Source organism: Amphiura filiformis, chromosome 1 (assembly GCF_039555335.1).
Source record: "Amphiura filiformis chromosome 1, Afil_fr2py, whole genome shotgun sequence".
Lineage (NCBI taxonomy): Eukaryota > Metazoa > Echinodermata > Ophiuroidea > Amphilepidida > Amphiuridae > Amphiura > Amphiura filiformis.
Genome location: NC_092628.1, coordinates 93149529 through 93172580, shown reverse-complemented (window position 1 = coordinate 93172580; position 23052 = coordinate 93149529). Strand labels below are relative to the sequence as shown.

The following is a 23052-nucleotide window of genomic DNA, read 5'->3' as shown; positions in this document are numbered from 1 at the left end:
ACTTCGCTGATTTTCGCAGGACAAGTGAATAAGGATATATTACATCAGTCGTCCAGAACATTGCAAGAACTTTATGATCACCAAGAAGAAGAATGCTGACTAAGTACTAAATAGTTAAAGAGTGATTATATTTGATTATTGTGTATGTGCATTTGTTGTCATATATTGTATCAATAATAACGTGCTTTCAATTAAAGACTTAGATTTTGTTAGCTTAATCAAACAGTGTATTTGTGTTGTGCATTCGTGTGAGTTCGGGTAAAAGGTAATTTTGGCCTTGAGTCAAGTACGACTCGTAACATTACAACTCAGTTTTAAGTGAAGTCTTGGATAACCATGCCCCATTGACTACACATAGTATTATTCCAAGACCAAATACATCTTGGTACAATGAGGACCTCCACAGCCTCAAACGTGCTAAACGTGCAGCTGAGCGCAAGTGGAAAAAGACGGGTTTGACAGTTCACAAACAAATACTTACTGAAAATGTAAAGTATACACAGAAGCACTTAATGCTTCCAAGAGAGAATATCATCAACTTGAAATCAAAAACTGTGACCAAAAACAACTTTTCTGTGTCATTGATAGATTGTCTGTGCACAAACCAAAACAGGTGCTCCTCTCCCACAGTTCTAAGGAGAACCTTGTCCAAGATTTTGCAGAGTTTTTCGACAACAAAGTTAGGACTCTCCGTTGTACTCTTGCTGCAAAACAACAGAGTCATTGCTCTGTTGCAGGGCTCAACGAGGAATCATGTAGTAGCTCTTTTACCAAATTTTGTCCAGTGACCGAAGACGAGGTTTTGGAAATTATCAAGGGATCAAAAATTAAATCATGTTCACTTGATCCCCTTCCTGCTTGTTTGATAGCAGACAATCTAGACTTGCTTTTGCCACATATCACTGCAATTACCAATATGTCTCTTGAAACGGGTGTTTTTCCCAATGCTCTGAAATCTGCACCTGTTACGCCCATCCTGAAGAAGCCCAGTCTCGACCCAGAAATAATGAAAAATTACAGGACTATTTCTAACTTGGCATTTCTGAGTAAGGTCATAGAGCGCTGTGCTATGAAGCAGTATGTTGAGTATTTAAACTCTAACAATCTTTTTGCTTCTTCTCAGTCGGCGTAGTACCATAGTATTGAGACTGCCTTAACTCGTGTGTATAATGACATCCTCATGGATCTTGATAAACAAGGTGGTGTGACCATTCTGGTCTTCCTAGCCTTCGACACCATCAACCATATAAGGTGTTCATCAATCGTCTGAAATCACGCTATGGTGTCGGAGGCTCCGCACTCAACTTGTTCTCCTCGTATCTTCAAAACAGGAGTGTCCTTGTTGATGGTGTGTTATCTTATTCTGTTGATATAGATTATGGTATGCCACAGGGGTCGGTGTGTGGTCCCATTTGTTTTATTCTCTATACTGCCCCCTGGAGAGCATTATTACTGCCCATGGACTCTCCTGTATGAAGTTTGCTGATGATTTTCAACTATATATCAGTTTCAATGTCAAAAATCAGGACAGCGCTATAGAGAAAATTGAGAATTGTGTCAAGGACATAAAAACATGGATGTCCTCTAATTTTCTTGTTTTAAATGATAGCAAAACAGAAATTATTCATTTTACTTCTCGTTTTGCAACGCCTCGTCAATTACCTTCTATCAGTGTGGGTGAAGCTGCTGTCAATCCTACACCCCAAGTGATAAATCTTGGTGCAGTTTTTGATCAACATCTTAGGATGGACAAGCATGTCAATAACTTGTGCCGCTGCGCTACATTTGCATTGAGCAAGATTGGGAAGCTGCGCAAATACCTTGACCCGGACTCCACTCACAAACTCATGCAGGCTTTTGTCATCAGCAGACTAGATCATTGCAATTCTCTCCTCCACGGTCTACCACAGAAAGATATAAACAAACTTCAAAGAATCCAAAACATGGATCGTCGTCTTCAAGATGCAGTATATGGCCGAGAAATTTGAGTTGATGAATCTTGACTCTGGCAACCAGAGAAGTGGTGTTGGTCAGATTGTAGATGGTTTCATTTGGAATCCGATCCACACGCTTGATGTTTAACATGACTCTGTAGCAAGATGTTGCAAAGGCATTGATTTTGTTTTTCATGTCCTTGGTGATTACCCATGACTCACACCCGTACAGAAAGACAGTAACACAAGTTGTCTCAAACAGCTTGATTTTTGTTTCGATTGGTGGGGAAGGGCTTCTCCAAAGGCGTTCCAGTTTCCAGAAAGCTGCCCAGGCTAGTGCTTTTCTTCTTTTTAGGTCTCCAGTACTAGAGCCCATCTTGGAGACTAGTAAGCTGCGACTGGGCCCGGGCTGTGGAAGATTCCAACAGGGCAATAGCATCAGCAAAATCCAGGTCATTCAGCATCCTAGCAGGATACCTGCTTGACCGACGTGGGTAGGTAACAATTCCAGCGTCAATTCCAGAAGTTGATTTCTTCAGAAGGTAATCTACCAGGATAATGAACAGGAATAGTGCTAACACATCACCCTGAAGCACTCCAGTTGTTACTTGGAAAGGCTCTGAGATACTTCCATCTACCATAACGGCACTATTGGAGTCCTTGTAGAGCACCTGGATGGCATTTACCACAACCTTTGGTATTCCATAATGCCGCAGCACTGAAAACATGACGGACCTGTTGATGGAGTCGAAGGCTTTTTTGAAGTCCACAAAAGTGACTGTCAAGGGAAGTTGGTACTCCTTGAAGCCTTCCATGATCCTCCTCAAATGTGTATTTGCTGAGCACAGCTGCGACCTGATCTAAAGCCAGCCTGGTTGCTTCTCAGTAGAGGATCAATGTGAGGTCGGATCCTGTTCAAAAGGATCTTGTTGTACACTTTTGCGGCAATGGACATAAGCGAAATACCACGGTAGTTTGTCATGAGAGAGAAGTCGCCTTTCTTTGGTAGAGGAATGATGACATTTGTGACCCATTGACGTGGCGGTGTCAGCGTTGAGAATACTTCCATGCAGAATTTGAGAATCATATCAATATCATGCTATACCCTCCTCCCTGAAGTGCTTCAGCAGTTATAGCACTGTCCAATGCTGCTGCCTTGTTGGTCCTCATGGCTGCTTTTGCTTTGACTACTTCTTCGCGAGTTGAGGGCTCAGTGATGATAGGAAGATCTTCAACAGGTGGTGCAGGAAGTTCTGAAGCTGCTGTGCCACTGTCGTTGTTAAGGAGTGAGCTAAAATATTCCTTCCATTCCTCAAGCAGTTCATGGTTACTGGTTGGGGCTGTACCATCCCTCTTTTTGACTTTCACCCCTTTCCTTGAGTTCTTCCCAGAAAGCGAGTGTATGATTTTCCAGGTGGTGGTGTAATTCCCCATCTCGTCGGCCAGCTTCAGGTCTTCCATCTGCTTATTGAGGGTAGCAAGCTCGTCAGCTTTATAAGAGTTGTTAAGGCTGGTGTTCAAGTTCCTCCATCTTTCTCTAGCTTGACGAGACTTTGAAATGGAGTACCGCTTTTTGGCTTCATCTCTTTCAAGTTTAAATCTGATGGTTGAATCTGATACCCAACTTGGCAGTCCGCATGGCTCTTGCTTTCCAATAACTTTCTCAGCAACTTCACGAACTGCTGTTTCAAAGGTCTCATACCTATCAGAGATGGGTGTGGCATCATCCATGCTCAAGACCTGGAATCTGTTTGATAGCTCCAGCTGAAATTCCTCCTTTGTATCAGGGTCTTGCAACTTCTTCCAGTTGAATTTTGGTCTCTTGCAAGGTTTTCCTTTGCTGGTTCGCAGACTGGCAGCTAGACGGACGCTCACAATACGATGATCGGAGTCCACTTCTACTGTGTTGTATGCTCGACAGTTGCGGAGAGAATTTACCCACTTGCTGTTTATTAGAATGTGATCTAACTGTGCATGGGTTGATCCAGCTGGATGGGTCCAAGTCCAGAGACGGTTCCTGGGTTGGGGGAATCTCATCTGGGCTGGTACATGGTCTGAGATTGTACTCCTGGCAAGTGTTGACCAGGCGCTCACCATTGTCATTTGTTGAATCATGGTAGCAGTATGGACCAATGACCCAAGGATGGGAAAGATGACTGTCTGCTCCTATTCTGGCATTAAAATCGCCGAGGATGAGATGGATGTTGTGCGTTTTCATACCATCCAGGTGGTCAGATAGTGATGAATAGAATTCCTCCTTGTCAGAAGATGTCGAGCACTCGGTGGGTGCATATACAACAGTGATGCTAAGCTGTGGGTTACCATGGAATGTTACAAATAGTATCCTCTCGGAAATAGCTTCAACACTCATAAGACATCTGTGAATGTACTTGGACATGACCAGACCCACTCCTCCAAGTCTTTGCTTGGTAGCAGAACTGAATATTAAAACCCAGTTCCTATCGTCTGACCAAAGTTCATCAGTTGGGCTTGGTGTAATGAGACGATGTTCTTGAATTCCGGCAATGTCAATACCTGCATCAGCACAGCCCATGAATAGCTGATGGATTTTCCCTTGTTGATTAACAGTACGGACATTATAAGTAGATATTACAAGAGGTTTGAAGGTATAGACAGGCGGCAATAATCAGTGCCAACAGTTCGTGATGGTGTGCCGAGTTCCCGCTGGTCCGTCATGAAGTCAACAGTAGACTGCCGCTCATCACCCTCGGTATTTTTTGAAGATTTGCTTGTAGTTTCCGTAATCGCGAATTATTTTAGTCCCGTCCCAACAGCTTTACGGGTGATCAGCCCTGTTTCAGCTTCTTTTCTGGACACACAGCAGCCGAGATCTACCTGATCTGGAACATGTTGGCCAGTGTTGGAAGGTTGACCAATGATGACATGTTCAATACCAGCCTAATGACCGTTGAGAAGTTAATCTTCCTCTTCCGCCTTTTGGCCCATGATGAAAATTTGAAGCCATTGAGATGAAGATGGAGCTTGATGCTCATGGCATGAGACCTTGGAAATAAACTAGCCCTACCAGAAAAACAGCACCTGATCTTACCGCACTGTTCTCCAGCAGTTTAAGGACAACGTCTGGCCGGAATTATTGAGGAAAGAATCTAATTCAAAATCCTCCTCCTCACATACAACGCGTTCCACGGTATTGCTCCTCCATACTTGTCTGAATTGATCAGTCTTTATATTCCACCTCGTGCATGGCCTCAGGTCGGGTAATGTGCGTCCCAATGACCATCTGCAAACTGTCCGTTCCCGAACAAAGACCTATGGTGAACGGGCTTTTGCTGTTGCCGCCCCGATACTGTGGAACGCCCTCCCTGAACAGATCCGCAAATCACTCACTCTTGCTCAGTTCAAATCGCAGCTAAAACCCACCTGTACTTGCTTTCCTTGTTTAACTTTATGTCATGTTTTTCCCACATTATTTATTTTGCAATGTAATACTCTTTGTTTGTTGCTTTTGTCATTTTGCTTGTTAGCGCATTACGTTTATGCGCTTTATAAATGTGTTATAATAATAATAATAATAATAATAATAATAATAATAATAATAATAATAATAATAATAATAATAATAATAATAATATAATAATAATAATAATTTGGCCATATTAGCCCTAAAATTGCAAATTTTTCCGCGCGTTTATGGCGTTTCGACAGTATTTTTTGTGGGACATGAGAGCACCTCAGACGTATCGAATTGCATTCTGAATACGAAGCATGTCTTTCTGATATGAGATAATTTACATTTTTGAAAAATTTATTAAATTATTAAAATTACAAATTATTAAAATTTGATATTTTTCAAATTTTTGATATATAACAGTCCTCGAAATAAATTTTATAAATCTAATGATGTATTCGGGAGTGGAATGGCTGTCAAATTCTGCACACTTCACTCAATCATCTCATGGTATAACTTAGCATGACAGTTCAATGTAGTCTAAATGTTTTTCTATTCGGCACTGAAAAAAATAATTCTGGGTTTGTTTTTATGGTGGGCTTTTGTAATGCTGCTATAATTATCAGTAGGCTAATAGCATAGATTGTAGGTCTACAGGGTCTAGTAATTTTGATTTGAATGCTGTTTTGCTTTGTTGAGGTTTCCATCGTAATGGGCCAAACCAGACCTATTTTGCATTAATGATTTTCCTGATTAATAATTTAATGCACAATTCAAAGTGAAATCGATTCCTTCAAAAATCTGTGGCAAAAACGCAACAAAATTGAACCCTGGTTTGGCCTGCGGGTTTAGTTTCCGAGATTTTTCAGATTTTGGCGGCCGATCAGTTCCCAAGAGCTCCAAGACCCCCCTTTTGGCCAGTCAATCAGTTCCCAAGACCCCCTTTTTGACCGGCCAATCAGTTCCCTAGACCCTCCTTTTTGGCTGGCCGATCAGTTCCTTAGACCTCAAGTTCGAAACTGGCGGTGGCACACCCCTACCAAAAAAAATTCGAGTGCCCCCCGGGGTGACAGCGATGCTGAAAAAGGGGGGCCGAACAGCCCTACATACGCGTCACCTCCAAAGTTGAGTGCCCCCCGAGCTGGGGGATCCGGCAGTGTGGATCACTAATTTAAAAATGTGTGTAAAAAAACAACTTCCGACCGACCAAGGCCTATTATAGGCCTACCCTACTTTTTTTTTTTAATGTTACGCCAATCAAACATTTTTTAGGCCTTACCTATTTCTCATTCAAAAACAATAAGCCTACTTCACTTTTAATAATCAGCTATAAATATCGATCTAGCCTGAATTTACAATATGATTCAGAGTGCAGTGTTATTCCTCAATCTAAAAATCATTTTACCCTTCTGCCACCCACTGAATCGAAATGAGGGATTGCAAAATGATCGAAAGTGGTTCCATGTATTTCCTAAGTTCCTATATCTATTGATAACACATGGTATTTTTTGAAAAGTGATATCCAGCCAGCCGGAGCATAATTGTAAGTGCGCCATCTCTTGTATTGCATTGCTAATGAAAATGAAAACACAGGGAGGTCAAGAAAGGGGTGAAGAAACCCGTAGCACTTGAGATCGTTTCGAGTAAAAAATATTCAAATGGCACACAAGCTTTGTGATATTATGAGCCTCAAATCTGTAAAATGGTAATTATGTTAACTTTGAACTGTAGGCACTCGAGCATATCCGACCTGTGATCCTCGAGTCGAGTCCATTAGTTTGACTGAGTCACCATTACCATAGTAAATAAACTGACGTCAGGGAGCTAGTGTTTTTTTTTTTCTACGGCTGAGCCGGGCCCTAAGCTTATTCGATTCTCTGTCTGACGCGATTGTTCTTGATTGATAGTCAAACATCACAATAAAGAGATGTAGGAAGCATTTTTTCATATTGATCTGTCATCAAGTACATGAGAGAACGTGGAAGGCGTCGTGATCTGTCGTCAAAATCTTCTCCCCCCTAAAAACAGCTTTATACGCTACGCAAGTCGGCACTTATGCACTACTACAGACACTCCTGACAGGCTCCCTGGACTAAACACGAAGCGATCGCGAAGCAGCAGTGCTACATGAATTGGTATGCGTGGAGATAGTGAGATGGTAAGATGATCTCTTCATTGAGATAGTAAACCTCAGTCCTGTACCGGGTAGTAGTAGTACTAGTCTAGATAATCATGATGTATTAATTTTCATTCGTATTAAAAATCTGACGTATACCCATTCTGTACCGGTATTAGTCAGTACCATATTAAATATTAAGACAAGTGGCATAGCTTCTACACACAGTCTCATGACGGTGACAATCTCCTGGGCTTTCAGGTGTTGTCATGGTTGTCACATACATGTATGATATGATTATCATAAATGCAGGCCTCGAAATAGGGAAAAAATCCAAGCCCATTGAAATTTCAAGGGTCCTCACCAATTGTCAAGGGTCCGACACCGGACCTTTGCCTTTGAAATTTCAAGAGAGAGAATTACCTACGGCGATCACAATATGTAGATTGTAGAAAATTGAAAACCCGGGTTGAAAACTTGATGGGACTCTAAAATGAAAGTGTACCGTAGTAACCATACTCAAGGAGCTGGACGTATTTATATGTGAACCAGATTTTCCAGTGGAAACAAAACTAGGATTTTCTGCTCTTTGCTTGGTTCAATTTTTACGGGTCACGCGGACCCGTACCGTAAGAAATGTGTGGGTCCGCGGCTACTTTCACGGGTATTTGACTCAAGGACGCGCCTTATTTCGAGCGCTGCATAAATGATAGATTGTTGATTTTATTTTGTACCGTATTTGTTCCAATAAGCACCCATACCCCAATAAGCGCCCATCCAAGGTATTTTCAATTTGCTAAAAGGTACCATTATTATGTTGAAGTGACTGCAGATAGACATTGATACAGTGAAATACATTTTGTAGCTTGCGGATTTGAAGTCCTGTGTAAACTTGCAATTACATTTACTGCATCAGAAAAGCTACTAGTACTGAGTACTAGAACGTCTTGGGACCCTATTATAACGTAGGTAAATTTGTCTCTAATAAACGGCCTTTACGAAAAAATTAGGTAAACCAGGTAGAAAATAAGCGCCCACCCAAAATGACTTTGTAAAACGCCCACCCAAAATGACTTCGTAAAGCGCCCACTCAAAATGACTTTTTAAAGCGCCCTGGGATGAATACGGTAATTGAATAGGCTTTCAGTGCTTTTGCAGTAAAGCCAGCCTTGTACGTTATTCACAATCACACATGTCCAGCAGTACCGCCTGGTGTAGGGGTGTCTGATGTGCCAGGCTAAACAAACAAAAAAATACATGTTTTTAGTAGTGTCCAAGTTTTTGAAAAATAATCAAGGAGGAAGGGCTTTGGAAAAATGGTGCAAAACCCCTTGGTCCGTAATTAAATTTGCATACACTACGATACCTGAAAAAAAGGGGGGAGGCCTTTTTTATTTTGTTTTTCTGGTAGGTTCTGCCCCTCTACTGATCACAAAACTTTCCTGAAGTGCTTCTTAAACATAGAATGCTATACGGTAATCCAACTTCTTTATTAAAAAGTTATACGGTACGGTAACTGAAATTTTAGAAAATAGAAAGAAAATTTAAGAATCTTCAATTCAAGAAAGGAAGCGGGAAGGGACACTAAACATGTTTATTTTTTACTCAGCCCAGGTAATAAGTTGAATTTTGTCTAGTTTACTAAAATTTCAACAATTGTTACTGCGGAAAGGCATTTCGTCAGGAGAGTAGGTCAATGCTGATACAACACTGTCTCCATTTGATTAATTTATGGTGGGTCATACAATTCTGATCCTACCATGTACTTTTTTTTGTACCGTAAAATGGGGTGACTTTGGACACACATGGGAAAAACTATTATTTCATGTAGGCTGTTTTACCTTTTAATATTTCTAAGAATATTTTTGTATGTTCTTATGTGGTAATGTATGGACATTACAAATGACGTAAAGTTTTCCAGTATAATGTGTTATCTTGTATGTTTTTCAGAACTTTTTAGCGGGGTCCATAAAATACAGAATTTTTGTGGTGGTCAAACTTTTGGTACCCGGTACTCCACTCCACCGGAACATAAGAGTGGAAACTCAAGCCTGTTGGTTGGATAGTAAACACAGATGAATCAAGAACCTACCTGGATAGTCATGATATCTAGTAGCCACTCTTAAGAATTTAAAAGCAGGCTGTGTCCAATGTCACCCCAGGGTTTTGCTTCCTTTCCGGGGTGACTTTGGACATAACAAATGAATACAAAAAAATTTGACACTTTGTTAAAAATACACCACAGTGACCATGCCCTACCACAACAGTGTCCTCTGTGCTCCTACCCACCTCACAACTACTTCCACCCTCTCCATTGCTCTACTCTTCAGGTCGGGGTGACTTTGGACATGCACTTGATTACATGGTGTCTAAAGTCACCCCAAACCAGGGGTGACTTTGGACAAACTTTGCCCCCCCAAAATTATCGTAAAATAAAATAAACTCAAGTTGACCTTATGGGCATGAACTGTCCTCTATTGGTACTTGCCAAACCCAACATGAAACTCAGAATTCTACTGATCATTATAAAAATATTTACGACAATACATCAAAATTGTCCAAAGCCACCCCATGTTACGGTAAATAAAAGAAATGCTTAGTTTGATATTACCATTGTATAAATGTAAACTTATCTCTTTTTTATTAAAGATTGCCACTTCTGAGAGGTTGCCATCATCATTATCCTCCACCACCATGGTTTGTTTTCGGAAGATGTCCGTGAAATTGAACTCTCTTGAGTCTATCTGGTACTCTCTCTTCACCCTCATCATCACAACATGTCTATGCGTGGATGGCATAAGGCACTACCAACACTATAACAATCTGGATTGGCCAGAAGGGAAACCGAGGGCCGAATTAGATCTCCACGTGCTATGCACCCTGGCTGCATTCCTAATCATACTTCTCTTTGTGCCAACGCAAATCTTCCAAGTCGGAAACAGAGCGAATGACCAAGGGAAGCTGGGATTCATGAAAGACTGGGATGAGGATGATAATGGCGATGCGGATGAGAACCAAAGCGAGAGCGAGAGACAGATACGTAGGATTAAAAGATATATCGTTGCCGTACGGAAGGTGACAAAACATCTGGGACCAGTTGGAGCGACGTTGCATATAATATCAGCATTTTGTTTGCTGATGCCATTGATGTTTCTACAAGCTCGTGCAATACAGTATGGACTCTTATCTTCAGGTTAGTGAATATTTTAGAATATAATAACAAGCACAGCACATGGGAAATCTATGTGTAACAGCATGGTATACAGTGTACATAGACTGGAAGCCACAGTAGTTTTAATGGATTGAAAATGGCATAGGGCACGGTGGCTCAGTGGTTACGGCCTTGGACTCATAATCCGAGAGCTTGCCCGATGTGCGTGGGTTCGATTCCCCATCCCACCACCGTGTTGCACCCTTGGGCAAGGCGCTTTGCCTCGCTTGCCTCACCCCACCCAGGTGCAATGGGAAGCTGTTAGGGGGTAGTCACAGTCTTTGTACTGATGGACCCTGCACCACTTGTAGGCTGCAAACGTGGTTCCGACATATTCTAAGATATTTTCGAGAGAATAAAATAACTACATGTTCAATTCGCCGGCAGATCCGCCATGAGCTGTTATGGCGTGTGGTGGTGAACACAACGACATGTAATCGTGGGTGTGCGCTGGTTCGAATCCGAACGGTTCTGATTTTTTCTCTCCTTTATTATAATGCCAGTTTGTCTGAGCTTCATTTCTTTTTAATTATTATATATTTCTCAGGCATGAATCCTCTGGATCCTCGCATTTAATATAAATGTCTCATATTGACTGATGTCCTGCTAGGGCACAGTAGATAGGCCACCCTCTCTAATTATAATAAAAAATTACATTGGCCGTGAGATATTTTCGAGAGAATAAAATCACTACCGGTACATGTTCAATTCGCCGGCAGATCCACCATGAGCTGTTATGGCGTGTGGTGGTGAACTCAACGACATGTAATCGTGGAGTGCTTGGGCTGGTTCGAATCAGAACGGTTCTGATTTTTTCTCTCCTTTATTATAATGCCAGTTTGTCTGAGCTTCATTTCTTTAATTATTATATATTTCTCAGGCATGAATCCTCTGGATCCTCACATTTAATATTTAATGTCTCATATTGACTGATGTCCTGTAGGGCACAGCAGATAGGCCGCCCTCTCTAATTATAATATTCTAATGACGGCGGAATAAATGTAAAGCGCTTTGAGGCTGTTTATGGCATAAGGCGCTATATAAAAAATCTACATTTATTTATTTATTTATTTTATAAATCAACCACAGTTACAGGTATAGTGTAAGTCAGCACTCTGGTACATCAACTGAAAGAGACCACGGTATAAAGGCAACAATGTGTGTCAGCAGTTGGATTGTACCTAAACGTAATTGCCTCCAAACAGGGACTTGCATGTATGACAGTATTATGCAGTATGTCACCTACAAACCTTTTTTGTCAGCTTGTTTTAAGCCATCACAGTAAATGTTGAGACAAATCCAGGAAAAAGCTTGCAAAATGTTGGATTGCTATACCAATTGTCGAAATATTACGTTGAAATAAAAGGAGAATAATTTTGCCCTACTATAAATGATTATATTTGTCTCATCTCTTGGTAGTGTACGTTGTACACACTGATGAATCATGTACACACATCACTTGAGTTGAACCCGGAGAAATTTTTGAGCCAGCGCTAAAGCTGGAAGAGAGCTTTTATTTTTTCTCATACAGTACCTTTAGTAGGGGTAGGTTAAACAGCCTTTTAAAAAGGGTGATGTTTCATATTTCTTAGGGAACAGGCTTAATTTGATGCAGTATGATCTCCTGAGCATTTTGACACCATTTTCATCCAAATCGGCCAAAAAATGAGTTGGTGCCAGCTAAAACAAGGATTTGGACGGGGGGGTCTGAAAATCAATATTTTTATTATATATTATATGCCTAATTCTGTTCAAGTTGGTGCTGATTTGTATGTAATTGATGTCCAGAATTCCATTTATGAAAGTTTTTCTTAAAATGGCTGTTTTACGTCCAAATATGAATGTGAGGGCGCTTTGCATAAAACACGCACACATTCTTTTCACAACAAATTTTAATGATGCCATCTTGAAGATAATCACATGTGGCATATCCTCAAGAAATTTGGGCATTATAATGCTTTTCGTTTGACCGTGGCACCATTTTTCGTATTCTCAGGAAGCCTTCCATTGAAACGTACACGTTTTAAAGTGCATTGAGCCCTGTACAGTTAAATTGGAGCATTCTATGAAATATTCAAATGGCTGCCAAAATCAAACCGTAGGCCTACTATGTAAACCGCTCAAATTTCTTGAGCAGGTACTAACTATGATTATCTTCATACATATATCATTGAAATTTCTGTTTGAAAGATCGTTTGCATGTTTTATGGAAAGCGCCCTCACATCCATATTTGGATGTAAAACAGCCATTTTGATAAAACGACAACTCCAATTTTTATGCAACTTTCATAAATGGAATTCTAGACATCAATTACATACAAATCAGCACCAACTTTAACATAATTAGGCATATAATAATGATTATATTGTCAAAAATATTGATTTTCAGACCTTCCCACAGACCCCCCCTGTCCAAATACTTGTTTTGGCCGTCACTAACTCATTTTTTGGCCGATTTGGATGAAAATGGTGTCAAAATGCTCAGGAGATCATACTGCATCAAGTAAGCCTGTTCCCTAAGAAATTTGAACATCAGGATTCCTTAAGGGATCTAAAATGAGCATTTATTGCGTTTCGATAGTATTTTTTGTGGCACATGAGAGCACCTCAGACCTATCGAATTGTATTCTGAATCTGAAGCATGTCTTTCTGATATCAAATAATTTTCATTTTTGAAAATCACAATATAATACAAATTTTATGACAAATTATAAAAATTTGATATTTTTGAATTTTGATATATAACAGTCCTCGTAGTAAATTATATAAATCTAATGATATATTCTTAAAGTGTATGTAGCAGGGAGGAAAAGCCGACGGTCAATTGAACATTTTGACCTTTCATTGAAGATATGGATTTTTTTCCCAAAAAGACCTAATTTTTTTTTGGTGTTTTGGGAAAAAAAATCCATATCTTCAATCGAAAGGTCAAAATTTTCAATTGATCGCCGGCTTTTCAACCCACCTACATGTACATACACTAAAAGTATAAATCATCAGATGGTCAAGTTTACTTCAAGTACTGTTAAATATCAAAAATATCAATTTTTAATGATTTGTCATAAAATGTGTATTAAATTGCGAATTTCAAAAATTCAAAATTATTTGATATCAGAATGACATTCTTCGTATTCAGAATGCAATTCGATATGTCTGATGTGCTCTAATGTCCCAAAATAAATACTGTCCAAAGCGTTCATACCCCAGCCCTTAACCCACCACTACCTTTTTCCTTTCATACCCAATGATAATCATTTCATATGTTGACTGGGGGATCCCTCCACCTCCATGTTGCTGGCACTGCTGCACTGGCTATATGTGCCTGTGAAATGTTATTTTCTAGTCAGCACTAAGAAAGCATCCAGCGGGCATAGCTAGGGCCAAGGGGGGGGGGGCGTTGGCACCACAAAAAGCTTTTAGGGATAAAATGGGGATGGCAAAGATTAAAAAGTATTATAAAATTTAACTAAAAATACAATGTAGGACAAATTATTCAACAAATGGGGATGAAAATTTGACTTTGCCCCCTCCCCCCTACAAATTGCAACAAAAGTTGACAATGGGATGACAAATTTTGCTTTGCCCATCCACAGTTAAAGGCTGCCCTACAATCCTGACAGAATCAATCAATATTTACTGCTCTGTCATTACCCAATGTTGATTTTCAATTTTGTCTAGTATTAGCATTATTAGTCTCAGAAAGTGTCACAAATGTTTGGACCAGTATAACATTATGGAACATAAAATCTAACTTCGTAATGAAACCAATTGAAGATCAATCAAAAGTTGTTTACCTGTGTGTTTATAGTGGGAGCAGCTAGCAGATCTACTGTTCTTTAGCAATAGCATAAATTCTGTGCATCACAAATTATCCGGAAACTCCTTACTATAAAGACCAAACGTGTCAGGGATGTACCACATAGTCTTACAAATTTATGTAGTCCTAACTGCCTTGTGCTTTTCATCATTATTTAATGATGAAGGAGCACATCCGACTGGAAACAAGACTAGTAATTGTAGTATATATGTGTATAACTGCCTTCAACAATGTGCTCAATGGCACAAGGCCCCATGTCACAGGGGAAATTGCCCATGAAGTTGTCCAAAATTGACCAAAGTTATACAAAGTTGCATTAAGTTCAAATTGCCTTTAGAAACATTTTGCAAAGTTGCCCAAAGTTGTGTACAAACTTTTCATAAAGTTGCATAAAATTGTTAAAAGTTACTTGAGGTTTTACTGACAATCCTTTGATACCGTAATCGTTTATAAATCTAACAGTGGCTACATTGTCAGGAAACTACCAAGGATGGGTCTGATAGTTAACCACTGGGTGATTGGGACATGTGGCCACCTTGGTCTTCTTTTTTCAACTCACTCTCGCCCATTGACCTACATGTAGCTCATTTCCTATCAGTGCTGTCCAGTAGCGGCATCAGAAATGTTTTATGGGGGGGATTGAAGGGACAAAGTGAATATCAAGGGGCATAAATCAACACATTGCTGCAAAAGAGTTCTTACTGGGGCAAGAGTTCTGACTGGGGGTACCCAAATAGGGCATATAGGAGGTGACACATGTATATATCGGACTGTTAAACATCCCCATTTCAGCATCATACTGTCACCCAAAAAGTCCATATTTTTGTTCAAATTCTTGTCACACAAAACACACAACTTTTTATGTCACAAAAATCTCTCATTTTGTCAACTTGGATGGCAACTAAAAAACAAATGCCCCATATTTTTTAATTATTTTCTCCCACTGAATGACCCTTGCTTTGAAAGTCGTGACCTTTTGATTTGACCATTTTGTTTTGGAAGTCCCCCTATATATTTGACACTTTTGCAATGTTTACAAGTGGACCAAACTTGGTAAGTACTGTAAAGCATGGAATGTGTGTGTGCATTTAAATTGTGTGCTTTTTATTTAAATTTAAGTATCTGCAGTGTTGCAGCCCTAAAACTCTCCTGAGTGGCACAAATTATTTAATTAGATGGTCTAATATTCATTTATTTACGAACATTATGTACAAAGTACAAAATATTGGAGTTCAAGTATTTTTTTAAACTTCAATGCTTCACCGATGAAAGCATGTAAATAAAGGTACAATATATAAACAAACTTGTGAAAGTTGTCTTTCACTAATCATGGTGATAAGGGCACGGCATCCTGTGAAACAGTTCCGTTGTAGAGGTAACAACACACACAATATGTAAACAATACTATGGGGTGATACTCCTACTATCATGACTATGTGGGTGTAAAGCAGAAAATTTTGTGCCACAAAATATTCACTCTTTTCAAGCTCCAAACAGCTGCCCAAAAATAACAATGTATATTCCTTTTTGTGTATAAACAAAAAACAAACAAAAAGAAATAAACAAGTGAAATACTTCAAAGCACAAACCATGATATTAAAGCTTGATAATTAAGGCATAATGTTGTGATTGCCTTAGACATTTTTTAAGGGGCTGCATTGTTCATTGGTATCATGTGGTCACTTGGTAAAGAACTACCACTTTATATTTAAAAAGCTGACAAATTGGCAAATGCCAAATAAAAAATACTAAATTGTATATAATTTTATTTTTAGTAACAATTTTGTGTAACTTACATAACAAAAAGTAATAAACTGCTGCTGCAGATCACTAGACTTAATTTTGAACATGCACAACTGTATTTAGTGTTTAATTTTTAGATATTGATCCAACTGCTTGACATTTCATTGCAAAGCACCAAGGAAGCAAAGAATTCTGTCACAGAACAGGGAAGTGGTAATTTATCAATCGTTATGTAAGTTACACACTTTAAAAAAAAGTGCTTATTCAAAGTTTGTACCACCATACTAGCTTTAGAAATGTACCCAGATATCAGTTGGAGTGACTGTGTACATAGAAATGATTTTTTGTTACATAAGTTACACATTGCCATTGGATGATGTCAGATGAAATTTTCTGAAGAGTGGTTTTGCCTTTGTGAAATTTTTAGTTTGGATTCAATTAAAGGCATAATTGTTGGCATTATCAGTAAAGAAAAACTAATATTACATTTTGTAATTTAAGCCCTGAGGTAATGGTTCCAAAAATTCCATTTTGTCTACAATTTGTCAAAACCTGGACCTCTGCAAAACACCCACTTGGTCACATCAGAATTTTCAGAAATAAAAGATGCAATGTAAATTTCCTAGTGGAATATGAAGCTTGAAAATATTTGCAAATTTTATTTTTTTGGTCATTAGACCACTTTGTGTGAAATCACCCTTTTGAATCTTTAAGCTTATGTGTTACAAATTACATAGCACAAATATATATCGACCCACAGCATAATACAAATGCGACCCTCAGTTTTGGAACCGCTGACCTTGTGCGTTATTGACACAGGCACTGCTGATACTCTATTTTACCCTCCATGAGTGGCACACAAACATGGCAGAGTCAGTTCACTTTGGGTCTAATGTCTTTGGGTTTACTAGAAGTTTTGTGGACTGTTTTGTTTTATTTGATTTTTCTCAACTTCTGGTTCAAATAGCATTAAAATGTACAATAGATTGTGATACTCTTTTTAATGTAAAAACAATTTACTAAACTGTTTTCCCTATGTTCTCACTCTGCAGGTTCTATATGGCGTGCTGAAGTGTCAGTTGTCTCGACATTCTACGCCCAGAAAATGGTAGAACCAGAAGATAATGGACAAGCGAGGGAATTCTTTCCCCTGATACACCCAGCATGATACAACCACAACTTGAAGCACCAGGTAAATACTTCCCATACGATAAAGAATCCCCATCAGAATCCGTTCCAATGCAAGATCCATTCAAAGTGTACATGGTAACGCTCAACTACATCAATTACGCCATCCCATTGTTCCTGTACGCCATACGTTATGCCGACGTCTTTTGGTTGTGTCATAAGGGTTTTGCTTTCTTCTTCTGTGCGCAGCTGATGTTAAATGCCACCCAATATGCTTTAGGCTTCATAGGAATTTCATTATTGTATAAAATACATTGGTATGGATGGGATAAATACGGAGTGCCTCGTGAACCGGTGTTTGATAAACCCACAGGTCTTATAGGTTGTTATTTAACCAACAATATAACAGTGTTTTTATCAGCTGTAGTAACCTACACATACGGGTATGGGAGATTGAAGCAAGCAGAGCAAAGAGTAAAAATCAAAGGAGATGGAACAGGTGGCGATTTATATCCTGCAGGTTTTGCGATGAAATGTAACGGTTTCGTGTCTCACATTGGAGCGCTTTTAGTTCTACTTATTTTCATATGCTGCAAAACACCGCTAATGGTAGAGTATTTTGCTGTTTTCCAAATTTCTAAAGATGCCCGTCTATTGGGCATTATGGTGTTTGATATGATTTACATAGTGTCATGGTTACTTCTGTGGATCGGATTCGGCCTCAAGCGGAAATGGGATTTCCAAATCCGTAATCCGAATGCTAAGTCGAACATGCTACACAGGATGGGTAACACAGACGGAGAGGGGAACTGGACATGCAGGTGTGCACGTCAAGTGATCCCACTCAACGATCTGGAAATGGATGGTTTCCCTGGATGCAAACATGACACATTGGAATCGATGATAGAGAACAATCACAATCAAAGTGCAGGAGATGTGGACGAGTATAACGAAATGGAGGATGGTGATCTTGCCAAAAATTATGACGGCCAGTACCAACAACTTGAATCCGGTTCACTGGATTCGGTTCAAGAATGCCAAATGTCAAGCGAAAATATCTCGGGAATCACAAGCACACCAAAGTCTGGCAGCAACAGGAAGAGACATTCATTTGGGTCAAGGTCATCACCTTCATCCCAGAAACCAAGGTCTTTATCATATAGTGGAGGAGGGGGCAGGAGTGATAATGATAGCTCAAACAGTTATCATCATCATCATCATCATCAGTCACTACTTGCAAAGTTTAAAGGAGAGGAGGAGGATATGAAATCAGGGAGAAGTCCACCAGAGGCTTCGCCATTACTTAATCAGGAAGGGGACAGAAATAGCCTGGATTTTGAACGATGCTAGTAAACTACAGGTCTTACCATAATTCTTTCACACTTGCCAAGTCACATGTTAATTAATCATTAAAATGAACTCTTTAATGCAGTGACATTCTCTTTGATCAGCCAATAAGATGTGAATAATTCATCTATAGTGTGATTCAAAAACTATTAAAACGGGAGACTTCTGTATGAATGTTTTAAAAAACACATCGGCATTAAACTTAAAGTGAGAAAGAATTTGTGTAGGGCATGTTACTGTAAGTCCAGTGATTAGTGCTCCTACCTCCCTGCCTTGTGATCTTGCAGCATTTTTTTTCCTACAGTGAGTTGTGCCCATGAAGTGGTTCTCACCATGTGTAGCCAGCATTTCTTCATTTGCATCAAAATAAATTGATACAGGTGTAAGGATTATCAAATAAGGGCGGTCAGTGAGAGAAAAAATTAAAAATAAACGGGGGCTTTGTGCGAGAGATGGACTTCATGACTTAATTTGGGTCATGGGGGGAAAACATAATTTTTTTATGACCACCAGTGTCTTTGGTTGAAAGTCAAAACAGTCCTACAGACATCAACTCAGTAGCGGCACCCGGGCATGGGGAGGGTGGTCATGTCCATTGTCCACCCAATAAAAACCAAACATTACAAGATTTTCCACTTTTTGCCTCAATTTTGCGCAAAATTTGTTTATCCCCCCGCCCCCTGAAATTCACTTTTCCCCTAATGCCCCCTGAAAAAAATTCTGGTGCCTCCACTGCATCAGCTAAAGTTTGACACACGCAACAACAAAAAACAAATAATTTCGCCAATTATAAGCCGAACACACTTTAGATATCATTGGAATATATCCTCATGGAATCATGCAGCTGGCAATAATATGTGACTCAACATGAGATGACAAAACTTCTGCAAGTAAATTGCTGCAAGATCACACACTGATCACATAATCACTGGACATTTTTATGGGAATTTCTTGTCGGTTATTTGCTTGCTCTGCAAGTTTGTTGTGTTTTATTTTATATTTGATTTGATTTTTTGTTTCTTGAATATATGTATGCACATGGCACTAACAGTATGTGGAGACATTTCAGTATTTTATAATTTTAAAAGTTACCAAACCAAAGTTATGTTGATATGTACAGGTAATGTAGTATGTTAGCACTTGATTTCACAAAAACTTGCAATAAACTAGAAAACAGGAGTGATCAGGCTTTTGAAGGATGAAAGAAACCCAGGGGGTACTCAATACAAATGTCCAAAATGGATGTGCTGCAAACATTGGTATCATTTTCGGCCTTTTGGTATACAAGCCAATTTGGGTGTATTGATGGGTCCTTTTTTCAAAATATTCTCAGTTTTTTCAGAAAATATCCCAATTTTGTCTCAATCTAGTCAAAATTTGTGACATTTTGCCAAATTTGTTGGAAAATTTGTAAAAACTAAGACAATTTGGTAAAATTCGACCGAAAATTTAGACTTTTGGTATATCGATGGATCCAAATTTCTTGAAAAATTGGTATGTTGAGGGTCCATTTTAAAGTTCTGAGAGGAGAGGAGAGGGCAGTGTGAAAATGTCTGAACAAAACTTGTCCGAAGTTATTAATTGCTTCAATTTTTATTGATCCCTACTAAAGGGAAGCCTAAAATGTGATCGTTTGTGTGCATGCTGACATGGGAAATCCAGTTTGACACCATAGAAATGTATATGAAATGGTTTCTGTGACAATAATTGTTTTCTCACCCTAATATGACAATTTAAAGTGTTTTGCAAGTCTTTGTGAATTCAATCGTATTTTCTGCTGTCAAAGTTATTTCATATAGATTGGACATTTATATATTTTTAACAAGTCTGTATTGTGGCAATATGTACTTAAAGGTTTTATGATGTATACAAGTAGTGACATGCAAATTTTTTTAAAGAAAGTGTACATTCCATTTTCAACACATCGCATAACGTTATTAGCCTCCTTCATTGCGAGATTTATAATGACTCAAAATCTATGCATCAAATTTAAAAACTGGGATAGCAAAGAGAAACCCATTTTTGTTTTGAAAATTTTAATGTAGGCCTACCATTTGTTTTAATATCCCAAAATTTGTTAACCAGGTGACCCTTGGAATGGAAAAGTATTCAAAAGTTGAACTTAAACCCATTGAAAATGTTGTTTTTGCTAGAATGCCTGGTCCTCACATGGTCATCATGGGTCCTCCTTGGATTACTATAGATTTTGAGTTATTCATAATAAAGGGGGTAATTACTTTTTATGATGTGTTTATGAAAAAAAAAAGTGTAGCATACAAAAATATCTGGGAAGTATATAATAATTATAGACCTATATCTTCTGTAGTAAGGTAAGATGCGAACATGTCTGGTGATATTTTTGACTGGGTAGAAAACAATATTTATTGTTTTGATAAAATCAAATTGAAATTAACTTGAAATTAATGTTGAAAATGGTATCTTTTTGAAATGAAATTTGAATTTATAATTAAATACTGGTAAAAGTGGATGTTTTTGCGCTACTTAAAATGTTCATGCTTAGTGCGCTTTTCTAAGCTTGAGTAAAGTCAAACACGAACAAAACGGGTACCATAGTTTGTATGTCTATGCAGATAATTTTCAAATTTATATTGAAATTAAAAGCAAAATTTTGAATTTCAGCAGAGTGTACCACGTTTAATTAAAGTAGATGAGCGCAGATATTCATGTATAATTTTAGTCATTAATTCAAGTTACATATATTGCTTTATTTTATTTGTGCCTTGCAGTCATAATTAATAGTGTGTCTTTTATTATGTATCAGAGGATGATTTAAGGAAGCCCCATCATGCACTGCAAACGTGTTATCACCAGAGTTTCAACTGCCACTTTACTTTTCAAATCCCATTGAATTCTGTGCAAAAGGGTAAAGACGTTGTTTAAGAATTGTGCGTGTGTCATTATTAGTTGGTCGATTTCAGATCTAAAGTGATGTATGCATGAAGAATAATTCACACCATCTGTAGGTAACATAAAATGTGAAATCGACCAGCATTGTGAATGCGTTTTTATTGTAAATATACCAGTCCAAATTCAAATTTAACCATGGCCGCCAATGCAGTGTGCGAGCAGTCGTGTCATGTTCACTCACACAGCTGTGCTAACCGCAAGTCAACACAGTGGCGTGGTGGGAAGTGCTTAAATCATCCTCTGATTATGTATGGAAATAGTTGGTATGGTTTTGATCTATAGCCCAGGGGAATGCGTAATCATTGGATCATGCTTTTCAATATGGAATAAAGCATGACCTTGATGCAACCTCATCCAAGTGGCACAATTCATATCACATTGAAGAGAATGTTCAAATGATTTAACATGTATAGATCAATGGATGGTGTTATGTATGTGCCCTATCATATCAAAACATTGCAGTTGTATTCAGAAATCTACAATTAGATTTCTTAAAGCTCACTTGTTATTTTTGCTTCAAAATGGCATGGCACACATAAATTAATGTCAGAGTTAGAGAATTGATTGATTTTTACAAAGTATTACAAACTCCCTCTGTAGATTTAATTCAGGTGCTCTCCCCATGGTGCGTTCATTTCGAGTTGGGTAAATCATGAGAGTATTCTGTCCTTTGTAAGGGATTTTAAGCAGCTGATCCTATGTCCAGTACATGTATCTCATAGTCAGTTCCAAAAAGAGTAGGTTTTCCCTACTCTGTTTGGATTTACACAATTTACACATTTAGAAATGATGTGTGCATCATGACTGCAATCGTGGAGGAAGTGATCTGATTCTCTTCAATCTACAGGGGTCCATACATAAAAAGGGCTTTAAACAAATTGAATGAATGAATAACTTTTATTATTCTTTCATATAGCTTTAAATGTGGATTTCTGGCAACTGTCGTGTTCCAGTGGTGATGGGTCACATACATATAAATGTGTTATTATTATTGTATAATTCATATTGCTAGCAAAGCAACACTGAAGCATGATGAACATCTGAAAAATTGTGCTGTATGAAGTGATGCATATGATTATGGGTTATGCAGTGCAAGCTGTTATAAATGACATTGTAAACAAAGTTCAATCGCTGAACTTGAAGAGAATGTGTGTAGTATTGAAAAGTTCAAATGTGTGTTTTTCTTGGAAAATGCAAAAGGATTGCTTTTAAATGATTGTTGGAATAATGAAAGCATGATTGTATTTTATGCTGTAAAGTGGTTTATACATGTATGCCTACATTTATGTTGAAGTTTTAAAACATGTAAATTGGATGTTTATTACTGAGCATTTTCATCAGGATGTTGTTGAAACACGATTGTAGAATTTCCTATTTCTAATCCAATAAAGTATTGGA

The 23052-nt window shown here is 38.5% G+C and overlaps 1 protein-coding gene across 1 annotated transcript; it reads left to right on the top strand.

Annotated features, from left to right (window-relative positions):
- Window positions 1-7274: 7274 nt before the first annotated feature.
- Window positions 7275-21499, top strand: LOC140157979 (uncharacterized). The gene is made up of 4 exons (XM_072181229.1): window positions 7275-7522; window positions 10130-10673; window positions 17304-17332; window positions 17389-21499. Exons 1-4 carry the CDS (start codon window positions 7502-7504, stop codon window positions 18727-18729), a joined length of 1935 nt encoding a protein of 644 aa, XP_072037330.1. The 5' UTR covers window positions 7275-7501; the 3' UTR covers window positions 18730-21499.
- The last annotated feature ends 1553 nt before the right edge of the window (window positions 21500-23052 follow it).

What these genes read in the sequence shown, in the direction of transcription:
- LOC140157979 (XM_072181229.1), top strand. Translation starts at nt 7,502, where the DNA reads ATGCGTGGAGATAGTGAGATG. An exon ending in TGCGTGGAGATAGTGAGATG is followed by an intron (nt 7,523 to 10,129) that starts GTAAGATGATCT and finishes TTTTTATTAAAG; the next exon opens with ATTGCCACTTCTGAGAGGTT. An exon ending in GTATGGACTCTTATCTTCAG is followed by an intron (nt 10,674 to 17,303) that starts GTTAGTGAATAT and finishes CTCACTCTGCAG; the next exon opens with GTTCTATATGGCGTGCTGAA.